We start from the raw sequence: 17,638 nt of genomic DNA on the forward strand, positions 1-17,638 counted from the left end.
GTCTTTCTGCAGTAATATAGGCAACTCTTGTAATTCATTAGTTTGTTGCTGTTTATGCCTCCTCATAACTCTTACACTTAGCTTTTATACATAGCTATGTGAATAGATACTTAGCATCAACCAAGTGCTTCGTTTTAGACATTTTGTTAATAGTGGTGGGCCCTGTGTTAATGAAAATCTATTTGAATTATTAAGCAAGTCATTATACTAAATTTAATATAATTAAGCAAGTCATCATACTAAACTTAGTGTGATGACTTGCATGATAATTCAAATAGATTTTCAGTGGAGGGCGCTTAAGCATCTAGGAACTTTATATTGTAGCTTGGAGCAGAAAACATTAAATAGTTGAAGAAACAGTACTGTAACTAGTTTTATTGTATCCTGAATAACAGATAATGTACTAAATGTTTTCATTCTTTTGTTTTCTAGCTGTATGCATCACCTTACTCATAGCTCACTCTCTTACATGTTTGTGGTGCATGCTTCAAACATTATCAGCTATTCAGTGTCACTGGGGAACCTCCATCATGTGAGTGACTCTTGTGTTTCTAGCGAAAGTAGTTCTAAAGATTTGTGAAATTTAGAGGCCTTAGAATGACATCACTAGTGAGGATAATTTAAGCTTGTTTGATATCAACATTTTTTTTTATATCAACATTATTTGTTAAGCCTTTTTATTTGAAATTCAAACAAATTGAAAGATTCTGTAGAATACAAAAGGAAGACCCTTTTAAAACCCAAAACCAAACCCATTCCTGTCGAATCGATTCCGACTTGTAGTGACCCTATAGGACATAGTAGAACTGCCCCATAGGATTTCCAAGGAGTGGCTGGTAGATTCAGACTGCCAACCTTAATTGGCTAGCAGCCAAACTTTTAACCACCACACCACCAGGGATTCGGACAAATTGAAAGATTCCTTAGAATTCAAAAGGAAGACCCTAGGGTCTAATAATTGGCTTCTTCACTGTTAACAAGCTGCAGCCAACTGTACTTTTGTTAAATACTTCATGGTCCCAAACAGTAATAAAACCCAAACTTGATGCCATCAAGTCGATTCCGACTCATAGCGACCTTTTAGGACAGAATAGAGCTGCCTGTAGGGTTTCCAAGGAGCAGCTGGTGGATTTGAGCTGCCGACATTTTGGTTAGCAGCTGTAGTAGCTCGTAAGCCCTGCGCCACCAGGGCTCCAAAAGCAGTAATACTGTTTGATATTAAGCAGTCTTGATGCAAAGTTTAAAAAAAAAAAAAAAACCCTTACTGGGTTTTGGTTATAATTTGTTTTTAGTCATATTTAAACCTTTTAAAAAAAAAAAAAAAAAAGACAAGGCGTTGCTTTGAAAGCTGTTATATTGGAGATTCAGAGATTTTATCCATCTGTTTTCTGGTAGAGGGGAAGCAGATTATTGTGAACACAGTATTTAGTGAGTTGTTTTCTTCAAATGGGTATGGGTATGATCACATTCAAGACTCATGCTCTCTTTAGAAGTTCTGAATTCTGTATGAATTAACCAATTGTAAATCTTCACCTGGTCTTTCAGTAAAGTCCAGATTACTAACCAAATTATTGCTTTGAAAAAAAAAAAACACATTTGTTGTTACCTTGTTGGCTCTTGCTGAGCAGAATTCCATTGGAAATTCATCCCTTCCTTCCCACACCTGATTTCTGTTATTTCAAACCATTTTCTAACCTCGGGCTCAACAAGTGTTTTGGATGAACCTTATAATACTCCTGTTCTAATGCTGTCCCCAACTAAACATTTGGAATGGGTGGGCAAGAGAGAATAGGAAAAAAATGCCAAATTAAATGTAATAAGGATAAGACCCGATTGGGGAAAGTAGTTAACAAACAGCAGACACTGTCGATGTCAGATACTCCATTGTATTATACTTGCTAATGTGTGTGAGGGACTATAAAAAAAGACTATGCAGAACAGTAAAACATTGAACTACTTTTATCATGATTACTGTTTAAGTTGTAATTATCAATTTTTACCACTGGGTGGTGCTTTTGCATTGGTTACTGCAAAACCAAAAAAAAAAAAACCAAACCCATTGACTCATGACGACCCTATAGTTGCTGCACAATCTCTGTAAATTTACAAGGCACAGTGGTTAAGGGACTAGACTGCTAGCTGAAAGGTCAGCGGTTTGAACCCACCAGCTCTGCAGGAGAAAGATGTGGCAGTCTTTTTCCATAAACATTTACAATCTTGGAAACCCTATGGGGCAGTTCTGCTCCGTCCTGTAGGGTCACTATGAATCAGAATCCACTCAACTTAAAGGGAAAGTAGTGGTGGATGTTTTTATCGTAGTATACTTTAATAAAATTTAGATGGCTAAATAAAAGCAGGCAAATAACATTGTATCTATAATTTAGAAAAGCAACTCTGGTTATACGGAGAATTGTTAATCAGGACTGTTTGGTTACAAGTGAGAGAAATCCAACTCAAACTGGCTTAAACACAAAAGGAAATTTATCAGTCAGACAGTAGGGATGATCAGGCAGAGCTAGATCCAGGACTTGGTGACACTGGGCCCCCTCCCCCTTTTCAAACTTTGTCCCTTTTATTCTCTCCTCTTGCAGGCAGTTTAGCCTACATTGTCTTTATTACTCACAATCCTGAATGAAAAGAGAGTGTTTTTCCTGATATCCTTGGCAGGAAAATAAGGTCCTGAGGAAGACCCTAAATGATCTAGCTTTGGTCATGCGCTCATCCTTGAACTAGACATGTGGCTAGGGGTAGGTGATCTCTGACCAGGCCTGGGTCTCTTGTGTGTCTCTGGATCAGAGGCACTCCCTAAAGGACGGAATAGAACCTATGTCTGCTTGTGAAAGAACCTGTGTCTGCTACAAGGATGGTCAAAACTAGAGATAGAACAGCCGGAGTTGAGAGACCAGTTGGGGAGTAGTTATGATAGCTCAGGTAAGAACTTAAGTGGGTCAGAGCTAGGTCACTGTGAAGGAAGATTTTAGGTAAAAAGCTTAGGACTCGGGGAGGACTTCTAGATAATTCATTTTGTGTTTTTGACTACTGCATATGGTGATGTCATTACTATTAACCAACACGGGAATTACAGAAAACAATCTCTTTGAAGGAGTGGACTACAGATAAGTATTTTGATATGCTGAGTTAGAGATAATTCGGACTATGCAGGTGGAATGACTCATGGAGCATTTAGAAGTAGTATCTGGAAGTTAGGAATGGAAATACAGACTGAGAAGTATCATATAGATGGTTAATATTATATAAATAGATGAGGTTGTCCGGGAAGAAATTATAAGATGAGAGGAAGAACAGCAGGCTAAGGAGAAAGCCAGTATTTTTAAGTATGGATGGTAGAAGAAAAACAAAAAAAAACCATTGCCATCAAGTCGATTCTGACTCATAGTGCATAGCAACCCTATAGGACGGAGTAAAACTGCCCCATAGAGTTTCCAAGGAACGATTGGTGGGTTCGAACTGCCAACCTTTTGGTTAGCAGCCGAGCTCTTAACCACTATGCCACAAGGGTTCTGGTAGTGAAAGGGGCCAAAAACGAAGATTTACAAAAACAGGCAAAAGTTTTATGGAAACAGCAAGAACAGAGTTTAATAAAGGTCATTGCTATCAAATATTGTAGAGTAGTTGAGAAAAAAATAGAAATTGTGCAATTGATGGTAACTGGTGACCTTTGAGCAGTTTCAGCTGAGTGGTAGGTATGGAAGCCAGATTGCAGGAGGTTGAATCAAATGAAAAAATGGAACGGTAGCTTGATAGGGAGGCAGGAAAGTTTTCTTTAGGCCAAGAGGAAGGAATAGAGACAGCAGTGAGGGTTAAATCAAAACTATACGAGGAAGGACTCAGAATTAATAAAGTCTCTTAGAAAAAAAAATTTTATTTTTATTTTTTTTTCTAAGAAGATGGGGAAGCCCTGGTGGTGTAGTGGTTGAGTGCTACAGCTGCTAACCAAAAGGTCAGCAGTTCGAATCCACCAGGCACTCCTTGGAAACTCTATGGGGCAATTCTACTCTGTCCTGTAGGGTTGCTATTAGTCGGAATCGACTAGACGGCAGTGGGTTTGGTTTGGCTTTTTTTTAAGAAGATGGAGATATTTGGAATGCACAGACTCTTCTCGTCAGACTATAAAGTCATTGAGGTTTGGTACGTGGCATGTAAGAAGTGTTTAATAAATGACTTGAGTGAATGAAAGATTCTCAGAGGGAAAAGATTGAAAATACAAATATGTATGGAGGTAAAACAGAAGGAAGTTGAAGGAATTCATATTTGTTGTCTTCTTCGCTTCTGAGGTAGAATGCTAGAGGGTAATGCCTCACCTACCTACTTACCTTAAAACCTGGACCTATGAAAGAATAGGTGTAAAGATACTCTTTAAACTATGGACTCCCTGGGTAGTGCAAACAGTTAAGTACTCTACTGCTAGCTGAAAGGTTGGCGGTTCAGACCCACCCAGAGGTACCTTGGAAGATAGCCCTGGAGATCTGCTTTCAAAAGGTCACAGCTTTAAAAGCCCTACGGAACAGTTTTTGGTTTCTTATCAACTTAGAAATCCTATTTAACGCTTTAACAACTGGTCTTTTAGATTGTCTTGGTTGTGTGATGTGTGGGAAGAGATAGGCTTTGGAAGCAGATGGACCTGGGTTAGAATCCATTTTTCTCTGCTTCTTTGCTATGTGATTGCTAGTATTTGTCCAGCTCAGATTAAAAACTACTCTGCAGAAATGCTGTTATAACTAAATGAATGCACATAAAGAACCACCATAGTAGGTATTCAGCTTACCCGAAATGTTTATCCTTCTCCCATATCAACAGCCAACCTGTTACAACTTCAGGTAAAACAATGCTAGGTAAAAGTACTGTCTTATATTGAACTGAATTTTATTTTCCTGCTATTTATTATTCAGTGATCCTAGTTCTTATCTCTAGAATAGTATAATTTGGTATCTATTCATAATGACAGCCCTTCAGATATTTTAAAGCTGTCATATTCTCTGACTCTTTTTCAGACTAAACTCTTCAGCTTCATCAACCCATATGACATGATTTCTAGATCCGTCATCATCCTGGCTGCCCTCCTTGAATGTGTTCTAGTCTCATCACTCTAGAAGAGGTCTGCCCAGAGTGTAGTAATTAGCCTGGCATTTCGTAGAGGAAAAAAATGAAATTGACAGGAATTTATAGAAAACATTACAGAGATAGAAATTTTAAGTGATCAGAATTAAGGTATAATTTTATTATTTCATAACCTAAAGTGTACTGTTCCCAGGTGTTTGGTATTTTTCTTGTTATGTTTGTGTCATTTACCGAATCAGTTCATTTAGTTTGCTTTAAGATGAATTACTGCTTTACCTTTTAAAAATAAATGCCTAGAGCTCTCAAAGTGTCTTCTACTACTGGTGTGTGTGATTAATTCATAATGGTGGGAAAACTAAATTACTGAAAAAAAAAAAAATGCTGTGGTTTAATTTTTCCATATAATGTTTAGCATAATGTAGTTGCCTCTTCATTGGCCTTTACCCTTGTAGGCTTACCCTCAGTTTTGTTTCAATGTCTACCTCTATCCCACATGACTTGGAGAAAATCCTGAATAGCGTAAGCTAATCAGTGGTAGCCCTAGTCTGTTTAGTAGTGATAAGTTAGGAGGGGACATGTGACCCAAGCCTAGCCTTTCACATGTGAGGGACAGTTTGCTTGGGAGCTTCTAGGAAAGGCTTCCTCGTATTTAAAAAGGGAGATGCGGGAGACTCCCCTTCCGCTGGACATCAGTATGTGTCTTTGATATGATGCCTTGAACTATAGAAGGCATTTGTAACTATGAAGGGAGTAACCCTAAGGCCCATGCTGAGTCTGACAGAAGGAAAAGCTGAAAGGAGTTTGGGGCCTAGATGATAGTGTTGAATAACTGAATTAAATCACCCTACAGGAAAAAAAAAAAAACCAAACAAACCAAATCCATTGCTCTCAAGTCAATGCCGACTCATAGTAACTCCATGTGACAGAATAAAACTGTCCCATAGGGTTTCCAAGGCTGTAATCTTTACAGAAGCAGACTGCCACATCTTTCTCTCACAGAGTGCCTGTTGGGTTCAAACGACCAAAACCAAACCCATTGCTGTTGAGTTGATTCCAACTCACAACAATCCTATAGGACAGAGTAGAACTGCCCCATAGATTTTCCAAGACTGGGAATCCTTACAAAGTAGACTGCCACATCTTTCTCCCACGGAGAGGCTGGTGAGTTTGAACCAGCGTTTCAGCTAGCAGCCGAGCGCTTTAACCACTGCAGCACCAGGGCTCCTTTAATCACCCTAAGCCCACCTTATTTCACTTCTTACTGCTTATGCTAATAAATTCTTTTATGTTTTAAGTCATTTGAATGTAAAGTGCTATTTTATAAAGCATTTTCAGTTTTAAAAACCCATTGCAGTCGAGTTGATTCTGACTCATAGTGACCTTATAGTTTAAAAAAAAAAAAAAAAAAGTTTAGGATAGCCCTAATATTAAAGAACAAGTATATTTAATATTCTAGTAAACAAACAAACAAAAAAAAGACACTTTGTAGAAGGCTCATTAAGACAAAATAATAAGCTTTATAATTTTAAGATCATGTTAGAATTGTATTGAGCCAAAAGTTCTGTAATATTCTTGCAGTACTGCATGTTCTGAATGTAAACAAAAATAAACAAAAAATTCTACAATACAATAATTAATAGCAGGTGTAACTACCCGGTTAGTTAGGAACAGGCAAGTTATCAGTTCTGACAGGGGTCCCTGTTTTCCATTTAAGCAGTTCAAAATTGACTACATATAATGGAATTTACATTGTTCTTCTCTGAAGTAACTAAGTTACAAGCATGACTTTTCACAAGACTAAAGGCACCAAAATCTCTTTGTGCAAAAAAGAAATTCCTCACCTGAAACACTTTGTTTCTCACAACAATGGAAGTTACTGTATAAAATTTCAGTACTCTTTGATAAAGGGAACTAAAGAACATGAAAAAATGCTCTAAACTGTGTGAGTCATCACTTTGATTTAAAAAAAGTTACGTTCAGTATTTTTGTTTCCACCCTTCTACAGTTCAAAAGGACGTGAATCATTTTCTTTAGTGTTTCCCAAATGCTAGCTACTTTGAAACGGAAGTGGTATATGCAGTTCCAATTTATGTGGAATGACTAGTGTACACTTCAGCTACCAATCTTACTGCACTTGTGGGAATACCCCAGGCATCTCATGTAATTCTTGCTTATAAAGGTAAACATTGGGTAACCATAACAACTTACTTTTGAATTGAGAATTTTCTCTCTTCAGCTTTTAAAGGACAGTAAGTTGATACAGCATTTACTCAGTGTCACCACATTGTAGAAACTAGAATGAATTGCAAATAACCTTTCCTCAATCTTTTTCAAGCAGTACAGAAATTCAGCTTGTTTAAAATAAAAATCGTAGAATCTACTTACTTGTAATATTGGGCCTAAGTTGTCTTTTGATACAGTTGTTGAAAGGTAATTGATTATGCAAAGTATAATGTAATTAGATTTCAGAGAATATGTTTATCCTGGGCCTGGTAGGACAGAAGTAATATACCAGGATGCCTCTCGTCCCATAAATCTTCACTAAACGTTATACTAATAAGAGACAGGTCAGATAGGATATTCGAAAGCAACATGGCTTTAAAAACAAACAACAATAAATAACCTCTGACTCAGCCTGGTTTTCAAGTCAGTCTGAATGATGAGTGCTTTTGTTTAATTTCAAACTACTTCTTAAGGTAATCAAAATTATGGAGATAGTAACTTTAAAAATACTATTTAAATGCAGTGGTACATATTTGATAGCAGAGTAGTTTTTCCTCCTTTTGATCCTTGGTTTGTACATATTAGGTGTATTCTAAAAAACTACCTGTATTATTGTGTTTTGCTCGTTTAAAAAAAAATTTTTTTTTTTTTCTTATATACTTTTCAAGGGAAATAATTTCTTTCTCTCAAGACTCAAGTCTGAAAAATGGTCATCTAAATACTGATTTAGACCTAAAGTTCTTTGGTATAACTCTTTAATCTGTACTCTTCCACAGAAAGCCCATTCTACATCCTAGCATAGCTGAAACTTGATGTTTTTGTAAGTACGTGCTGCCCCAGAGATCCTCTCAGGTGTTAGCTATAGTTCCCTTGCTCACAGTGAGTATGTCTTGGCAGTACCTGTGCACGTGTGTTGGCGCAGGCAGGGAGGAAAGGCCACAGAGGCAGCAATTAGTCTCTCATTATAACTCTTAAAATGTTATTAGGCCATCTACCTATAAAAACCGTCCTTCTTTTGAGGCAAATGCCATCTGATCAGTTTACCCTTTATGTTTCTCGTTGCTATTGTCTGTCAAATCTTACTCCCCATTTCTAACATCTGGATCCTGTTTGTCTCAGTCAGGTGATTTCATTTCATTTTGTGGATTATATTTTGAACAGCATACAGCACAGTTCAGCTACTGCCACACCAGTGAGCCAGTGATCCTCTCCGTTTGACTCTGACCACCTGCTCCAGTGACCACATCCCATAGCTTGTCTCATCAGCTGAAACTGCCTTCACCTCTGTGTTTGTTTCTATTTGGTCTAGCCCCCATGAAGAAGATTCCTTCTTCACAACTCAGTGTTTCCACCTCCCTTCAGTATCCGGCTTTCTGTACCTTTTCGCTCTCATCAGTTATTCCCCTTCTTTCCTGTCCTTCCTTTTTGAAAAACAAATCCTTTAGCCTTCAGCATGTTCATCTTGACCTTTAAAAGATCCTTTTTAATCTCTCTTCCGCAGTTTCCCAGTTTGTTCTGTCACAGCAAACTTCTTGAACAGAGCTAACCGGTGCTCACCACCACCACTTTCAGTATCTTCCTTTCATGAATCAACCTGCTCTCATTGACAGAGGAAAGGGCCATCAACTCATAAAATGTTAGGACTGAACACAACTTTAAAAATCATCGAATTGTTTCCATTTTCTTCAATAAAATTAAGGTACCTAAAGAAATGAAATCATGTGCTAGCCGACCTCTATTCAACTCATGAAACCTGTACGGAGCCCTCTGTGTGTGAAGAAGTCCCTGAATAATGAAGAAAATCGTGCCCAGGAAGGTCATGTGCTTTGTTTTGTGAGAAGATATGTTGTTGCCTTCAAGTCTGGGTTAACATTGTAGTAAAAAAGGGAGGGGCATGTGTGTGTTTTGAGGGAGGAGACAAAAAAGAGAGCTAGCTGCTAAAAGAAGTGCTGAACTAGTGAGCCGTTCAAATTAGGACAGAAATATTTAGGAAGACTCACATTTGTGCAAATGTGGGAAACCTACATTTGTGTAAATTGTAACAGAAACCGAATTCTTAATTTTGTTTCATTTTAATTAACATAAATTTTAAAACTCATACTTCATTTAGTTAGAAAATTTTTGAATATATTTGGAACAACTTAGACACTTTCTCAACTGTTTTATGAAGTCTGAATACAGATTGAGTATTTCCAATGAAAACTTAGTGTTCACATTGAGATAAGCTATAAGTGTAAAATACACAACAAACTGTGTAGACTTAGTGAAAAAAGTAAAATGCGAACTTTTTATATTGGTTGCAAGTGGAAGTAATAATATCTTGGATATATTAATTTACAATAAATAGTGTTAAAATTAATTTTACCTCTATTTTTACATTTTTAAATATGGCTACTAGAAAATTTTAAATTATATATGTGGTTCACTTTATATTTCTATTAGACAGCACTGGCCTAAGCTTTGAATAACTATTATTCATGCATCATTATTTATATAGTTTTAAAGTTTCAGCCATTTTCTCAAAAATGTGATCATCAGAAGAGTGAGTTTTGGTATTAAATGTTCTAGCCTGCATACCATCAGTTTCTTTGAAAAATCATCCTTCTAATAAATAAATTAATGGAGGAAAAAATAACAACACCAAAGTTTATGGATAGTTTTATTAAAAAGCCCATTTTTTGGAGAGTGGACAATTAAAAGATATCTTTATATCTTGATCACAAGTAATAAATTCATATGCTACAATCTATCCCATGGTTGAATAGTGGCAGGTATAGTCTATATACCTCTTATTTAGGCTTTTAGTGTATACTGCCTTTTGGTGTATTTCATATTCTTGCCTTGCACTGCTTAGCTTTTCTCTTGCATAATGTTGTTGTTAGTTGTTGTCAAGGGGATTTAGACTCACAGTGACACATGTGACAGAGTAGAACTGTCCCATAGGGTTTTCTAGGCTATAATCTTTACGGGAACAGATTGTCAGGCCTTTCTCCCATGGAGCTGCTGGGTGGGTTCAAACTGTCAGCCTTTCGGTTAGCAGCCAAGTGCTTGTTCTACCCCATTTATGTTGCATGAGGTCATTGTTGAAGGTGGAAATGATACATGGATTATTTTATAATCTTTTGGTGTCGTTTGTATGGTAGCGTGCAAATATGAATTTTAAATATTTGTTGAATCAGTGGTATATAGTATTTTCGGTGAATGTTTTTTTTAAAAATAAGATATTTTGGCACAATAAGATATTTTGGCACCCTGGTGGTGTAGTGGTTAAGTGCTACAGCTGCTAACCAAGAGGCCAGCAGTTCGAATCTGCCAGGCGCTCCTTGGAAAAACTCTTATCGGGCAGTTCTACTCTGTCCTATAGGGTCACTATGAGTTGGAATCGACTCAACGGCAGTGGGTTTGGGTTTTTTTTTTTTTTTTTTTTTTTTGCTGCAAGGTTAATTATTTCAATATGTCAGACTTTGAGTAGAATTGGGCCAGGTCTCACCACCCTTTATGAACATTTTTATACCCACTTAAAATGAGGCAACTTTGGGATTAATCCTTCATTTTCAAATGGGTTTTAGATTAAGACTTTTTGAAAGTCTTTTTGAAAGGGACCTTAACTATGATATAAAAAGTAACATTCCTCATTGTAGAAATTTGGAAACTAAAGAGGACCCAAATTGTTTAACCTGTAGGAAACACTAGTTGCTTAAGTTAAAAACCTAGGAGTTGTTTGTGATTACTACCTTCTCCCTCATCCTTACATCCAATCTGTTAACATGTCCTGTATATTCTATTTCTAAAATACATCTTGATCTCCATCTACATGCCCAGTATTGAGTTCAGATTGCCACTCTTTTGGATTACTGCAGTTGTCTCCTAACTTGTCCCGTGGCTTCCATTCTTATACTCCTTCAATCCATTCCTCACACTGAAGCCACATAATCTTTTTAAAGCATAAAGCAGATCATGTGACTGCCTTGCTGAAAAATCTCTAAGGACTTTTCAATAACAACATAAAATACAAACTTTATAACTTGGCTTGCAAAAAGAAAAACTCATTGCTGTTGAATCTGTTCTGACTCATAGTGACCCTATAGGACAGAGTAGAACTGCCCCATAGGGTTTCTAAGGTGTGCCTGGTGGATTTGAACTGCCAACCTTTTGGTTAGCAGCTATAACTCTACTTGGCTTACAAGGCTGTATATGATCTGGCCCTACTTGTTCTCCAACTACATCTTCTGCCATCGTTCCCCATGATCGCTTGCTTCAGCCACGTGGGCCATCCTTTAGTTCCTTCCCCTTCAAATTTTTTTTCCTTGTAGAATTTATTACAGTTTGCAGTTACATAGTATTTATTTGTGTGTAAACTCCATTAGAACTTTGACCGTTTATTCATAATTTTGTTACCTCAGCCTGCCACAAAGCCAGGCACATAGTAGATGATGAATAAATACTAGATGGATGGGTGATTGGGCAGATGAGTGATTGACTAGATGTTACTGTGCCTCTGTTTCACATATGTAAATTGGATGATAGTGCCCACTAATAATGGTTGAAGATTCAGTGTGAGTATTTATGATAAATGTTTTCTTCTCCCTATGCTGATTTTTCTTTGCTTAGACATGATAATACAGTGAACTGCTTTCCAAGCCATTCCTAGTCAGTCATTGTTCTTGTCACAATTTGTTGCAACTAGTGTCTCTAACCCATTTTATTTATTGGAAGTTTAAGTAATTATACCTACTTGAGTATGGATGGTAGAAGAACAGGGCTAGAAGGATATATGCCCACTGATTGACAATTAAAGAATAAGATTATCAGGTAGTGTTAGTTTCAGCTCCAAATATCAGAGACTCAAAATCACAGTGACTTATTTAAAAAGGAAAAAGTTATTTGTATCTGAGAAAGAAATGCTTGTGTAACAAAATAGGAACATGAGAATAGTCTTTCACATGCGAAATGCAGGGTGGAGAGGAGTGTGCTGTCACATTGTAGGGAGAGCAACTACGGTCACATAACAATGTGTGTATAAGTTTTTATATGAGAAACTGACTTGAATTGTAAACTTTCACTTAAAGCACAATTAAAAAAAAAAAAAAAACAGTCTTTCAGGGCCTTAAGTTTTTCATCAGTAAAATGAAGGTTTAAGCCAGCTTTACCAATATGTGAGTCTATGAACAGTAAGAATAAGCTCTATTAATAGGATACATTTTAGTATAAAGAAAAGATTATGACATTGTCAGGGTTGAATTTGTTGGCTTATTAAAAACTTAATCTAACTAATATGACTTTAAAAGTAACCACCTAAAGAAAAACCACATCCCCTTGCCATTTCCCTAACTGGGGAAAAAAAAAAAAAAAAGTTGAACTTATGGTTTACACAATCTTTGTCAGTAATTTTTCATCAGAAGTACTTTCTCCATTCCTAATTTCTTAATTACTTATGTACCTCTCTCCTTTTCCTTTAAGATGTGAGTTAGGGGCCTGTCTTAATCAGTAGAAGTTAACAAGATATAAAACAGTACGGTGCTACTAACTTAGATAATTTAAAAAATGCAGTATTTATCTCTTAATTTTTTTTTTTTTATCTTTGATTATATAATATATGGTAGACCTTTCTCTTTCCCTAGACTGTGAAATACAATGAATGTGGAAGAATGTAAAGAACCTGTGGTCCTATTTCTTAAGTTTACTGGTCCCTCCATCCTACCCCCAGTAACACTTGTAAACTCCTCTCTGGTTTCTGAGGTTCTGATTAGCCTCACAGTTACTAAGAGGATGGGTGCCTGCCTGTGTGTAGTTAGCCCTATATCTGCTCATTGATTTCACAAGTGACATCATTCAACTACTCTGAATATCTGTAATAACAAGATTATCTCATTTAAACTTCACAGCAACACCATGAAGTAGGTTCTGTTGATGTGTGTCGTTTAATAGATTTTGGAATGAGACACAGGTTAAACTTGCTCAAGGTCACACAGTGGGAATCTGGATTGGAATCCAGGCAGTTTGATTAAAAAAAGCTTTAATTATCAATCACTTTGCTGTTACTCTGTTTCTCCTCAGTAAAATCCCTGGGGATTATTATTCTAATTTTATAAGTGTGAGGAAACTGAGGCTCAGGAAATTTAAATAGTTTGCCCAGGGACACAGCTAGTAAATGATGGAGTCAGAATTTGAACTGTAGATAGGCTGACTCCTGAGGCCTTATTTTTAACTATATCACTGTTTTATATTAGCTACTAAATTTAAGTTGCTCACTTAATAGAGATATAAAATTCACTTTATTACTCATTAATGCTTATGTTTTCTCATTAAAGCATATTGTCTTTATAATTCTGCCACTCTATTCTAAAGTCTTGCGACATAGTAGAATTTATTTCAATGAAATTATTTCCAGGTGGAAGAAAGCAGAAGGAAACAATATGTATATAACACAGCCTCTGCCTTCAAGGAGCTTGCTTTGTGGTTGGGAAAGACCTAAATATGGAAGTTGGCTTAGAACAAGAAACAGGATATACCTGCTTCAGTCTTAAGTAGGTGAATTTACACGCTAGCTACTTTGGAACAAGTTAAAATTGCCTATTTAAAAAGAAAAATATTCTGAAGATAGAATATAGAGTATGGTTACTATAACGGTTTCGTTTTCAGATATTAAGATGTTATTTTTGATTCACCTTGTGGAGCTGGTTGATAGCATTTTTGTGTATCAGGATATTTGCAGGCCTTTAATGTGGCTTAAAACTATTTTACATTTTAAGATACAACTCTCTGAATTGTTAACATGTTTTAGTACTTTGGTTCAGATATGTAAGGTTTATAGGCTCTTTCACAGATTGATATTCTATGGCTTTTAATGGTTTTTATTAAATTTCTGGCATTCTTAGATGCTGTCTTGTGTGTGGGTATGTGCGTGTATGGTTTTGATAAGTAAATTTGCTTAACATGTGAGTGAAGACTAGCCCTGAAACACCCATTTAAAAATAACTTTTTGGAATATTATTGCAGTAGATAGTATATTACTTTATTACCTAAACTTTTCACGACCATCACAGAGACCGCCTTTTTAGCTAGCAAAAATCTTGAGAGAGTGTGTGTATGTATACACACACGATGAAAGCAGAATAAAAAAACGTGTTTGGAGTTAGCACAACTTTACTAATTTGCATGACTTTGAATAAAATACCTAATTTCTGAGTCTGGTTTTTCCTCTATAATATGGAAATGTATCAAGCTTATGGAGTGTATTAAGTGGAAATGTACAGCACCTAAACCCAGTGCCATCGAGTCTGCTCCGACTCATAGGGACCCTATAGGACAGAGTAGACCTGCCCCATAGAGTTTCCAAGGAGCGCCTGGCAGATTCGAACTGCCAACCCTTTGGTTTAGCAACTGTAGCACTTAACCACTACACAGCACCTGACATGTCATAAATGTCTAAAAAAAGCTATGTTTATTAATAAAAGTATATGTTGATGAAAGAAAAAACAGATTTAAAGGGGACGGTGGTATTTTCTTTGTAATTTTTCTGTTGGCAAATATCCTCATTAGGGACACTTGTAGCTTTGAGGAAATTCTTTATAGGGGAGAGAGATTCTTTGTTTTCTTTGTGTTTATCTTATGCCCTTTTGGCATACAGATTATTTGGTACCAAGGACTTTACACAGTTGTTTTGTGCAGCTATTTAACAGATTCTTAAGGCTTTATTCCATTTTCCAGATGGAAAGGTAGGTTTAGTTAATTTCTTCAGTTAAAATGCAAATGATTTATAGGATATTAGAGTTAGAATTTCTACATTATGAAATTTTTAATTTTTCACTCTAAAAATACGAATTAATGATTGAGTACATTCAACTAATTAAAGTTGTTAGAAAAATCATAAATTTTTTTGTTTAAACTTTGTGTTTTTAGAAATAACATACATCTGCTAGGTTAAAAATGGTCTCAGTTAAAAAAAAAAAAAGAATAAAACCTTTACTAGGTTCCTGGTTTTTGTATTCTGATAAAACGTTTGTCTTCATTTCTAAATCTTTTTCGTGGGTTCACTGCAGACATGTTCTTACTGCAGCTGTCATTACAGGGTTAAACATTTGCTGTATTGTAACATACGAAAGCGGTTAAGCTGTTTGGAATTGTTTACTTGCTAAAACCAGTGTTAGTCAGCAGAGGCAGTACACCAGATTTCCTTGTGGCTTTTAGTGGAAAATGTTAAAAGCGCACTCGTTTTTCAGTTATAGAATTTTTCGGTTTGATCTGGATTAGTCACAGAACTGGCATGAGTTGTCTAATTGTGAAGGCTGTCCAAATGCACTATTTTTTTCTCCTGCTAGAGGAAGTTACATCCTGAGCAGTAGCTCAGATCTCTGGTAAGTGTAACATGTGAGCATTACTAGGCATTTCATCCTGCGGGTCTGCAGTCTTTGCTCTTCCGACTGTTGCCCAGTTGAAATGCTTCTGTGGAGCCGATCCTGAGGTTGTAGAGAAATTTTTGAAGGACCTACTATTTGGGGTGTCCGTGGTTTTTTGCAAGATCATCTGAGAAGCAGGAAAGCTTCTGAAGTCTACTGAAAAGGATAACTGAAGTGGTTTTCACAGTGGAAGGAAAAACTCTGTTGGCACAGAGGCAGATGATTGAATAAAGTAGTTGGTTCAAAGAAGATGCACAGTCTGCTGTTTTTTTCCTCTGAATGAAGACTATTTAATGGGAGCTGTATTCGTGTGGAGATCAAAGGAAACACTGGAGTGATAAACTACTGCCTTTTTTTTTTTTCTTTTTCTTTTTCTCCTCTTTCTTTTTTAAGAAAAAGCCTGAAGCCGTAATTGGAGCTCACATGCCTTCTAATTCCTTTGCAGACTGCTTGTTCTATTAGGATTCTCCTCTAACACCGTTTCTGCCTGGTGCCCTTTTGCTGGAGCAGCTACAGACCAACTGCCTGATGTAGAAGGAATGAATGATCTGCCTCGCTTATGCTATTGATGGAAATAAAGCTATCCATGTTTCTTCTATTATTTGGGAAGTCTGGATTAATCAAGCTGTATTCTAGTACCAAGAGTCCTATTGTCTCCTGTGGGCTGACTCATCGTATGTAAATGTACTGCAGCTTTGCTATTAATGCAGAGTGGTGTTTTTTTCCCCCCTTTTCTTTCTTCCAAAACACAGAAAGAATTGTCAACCTCTAAGCATCATTTTCGGAATTTGTGCTGAGCTCTAGATACTTTTTTTTTTTTCCGGGTAGTATCTGCATTAAACCAGTGAAGCTGAAGAAATGAAGACAAATTAGAAGTGGAAACAGAATAGTGAGATTTTTTTTCCAATTATAAGAAAGCCAGCTACTGGTAACTATATGACCTTGCAGGCAAGAGTGGGTATAGCTGTGATCATCTCTGTCTCAGCGGTTGTTTCTCATTTCATTTCTACATCGTGTGGTGTTGTATCACCAAAAACAGTGACCTTTTTGTGCAAGTAAATTTAGAGCAATAGGACTATTTTGGCAGGGGAAAAGTATTTTTAAGTGAGCTTGTACTGGACTCAGTTTTAGTTATTGACATGTTAATGTGAAATTTCTTTTTAGGTATTGCAGTAACCCAGCAGAAAATAATAAAATTTTGTTGTTTTTAGAAAGTTACAAGCTATGTGGTCATAATTTTAAACTTCAGTTTTTCCAGTAGTACCTAGTAACTTAAAAAAAAAAAAAAACAACAGCTGTGCTGTTCGCAGAGAATGTTTGTAAGTGTTGTACAGAAGAGGAGGAAAAACTACTTGTGCTCTTCCAACTGTGACTTTTACCATATAGCTTTGAATTTAGTATTTTAAAAGAGCGAATGAGTCGGGTGTGTATTGTTGTTTTGGAGGAGGTAGAAGATGAATCTCCTGCATTCATTTCTAAATTGCCACAGGAAAATAAATCCCTACATTCTCTACCTTCTGGAAATGTATTGGTAAGATATGAGAGTTTATATGTTTACCGTATGCTACTGAACTATTAGGGGGAATTTTATTTTTTAAGAGTAGACATAAGTTAGTTTCCAATAGTTTAATTAAAAATCTGAATTAAAGCACTATAGATGCAAAACTGTGATGCAGTCTTGCTTGTGTGTAAAATACACACGTTTCTCATTTTTAATTTTTTAAATGCTTAGATAACATTTCAGACTTTACTGTCTTAAAAAGATTTTTGAAAAATAGTGGTTATGGCAACCACGTTTCTGTTTTCATCATGTGGTTTCAGAAACCCATGTAACAAGAAACAGGAACTCTGCATGTTTTAGGAAAGCTTGACAACTACCAGCAACACTGAGGCATGGCCTTTTCTGTAATGGATTTTATGTATTTACATGCAAGACT

At 36.4% G+C, this 17,638-nt stretch overlaps 1 protein-coding gene across 6 annotated transcripts in view; it reads left to right on the plus strand.

The window, feature by feature from the left end:
- ANKRD28 (ankyrin repeat domain 28) overlaps positions 1-17,638 on the plus strand; it is a 221,893-nt gene that overhangs the window by 72,496 nt on the left and 131,759 nt on the right. For 2 of the 6 annotated variants that reach the window (XM_010600470.3, XM_010600474.3), the window contains exon 1: positions 15,666-17,232. The exons of 2 other annotated variants lie outside the window; for them this stretch is intronic. In XM_010600470.3, the coding sequence (XP_010598772.1) occupies positions 17,116-17,232 (117 nt within the window). In that variant the 5' untranslated portion in view covers positions 15,666-17,115. Of the gene's footprint in view, position 1; positions 533-15,665; positions 17,233-17,638 lie in introns of those variants that run through there. 2 more of the 6 variants (XM_023540020.2, XM_064277318.1) reach the window with 2 other exon arrangements.

This window comes from Loxodonta africana, chromosome 27, assembly GCF_030014295.1.
Source record: "Loxodonta africana isolate mLoxAfr1 chromosome 27, mLoxAfr1.hap2, whole genome shotgun sequence".
Taxonomy (NCBI): Eukaryota; Metazoa; Chordata; class Mammalia; order Proboscidea; family Elephantidae; genus Loxodonta; species Loxodonta africana.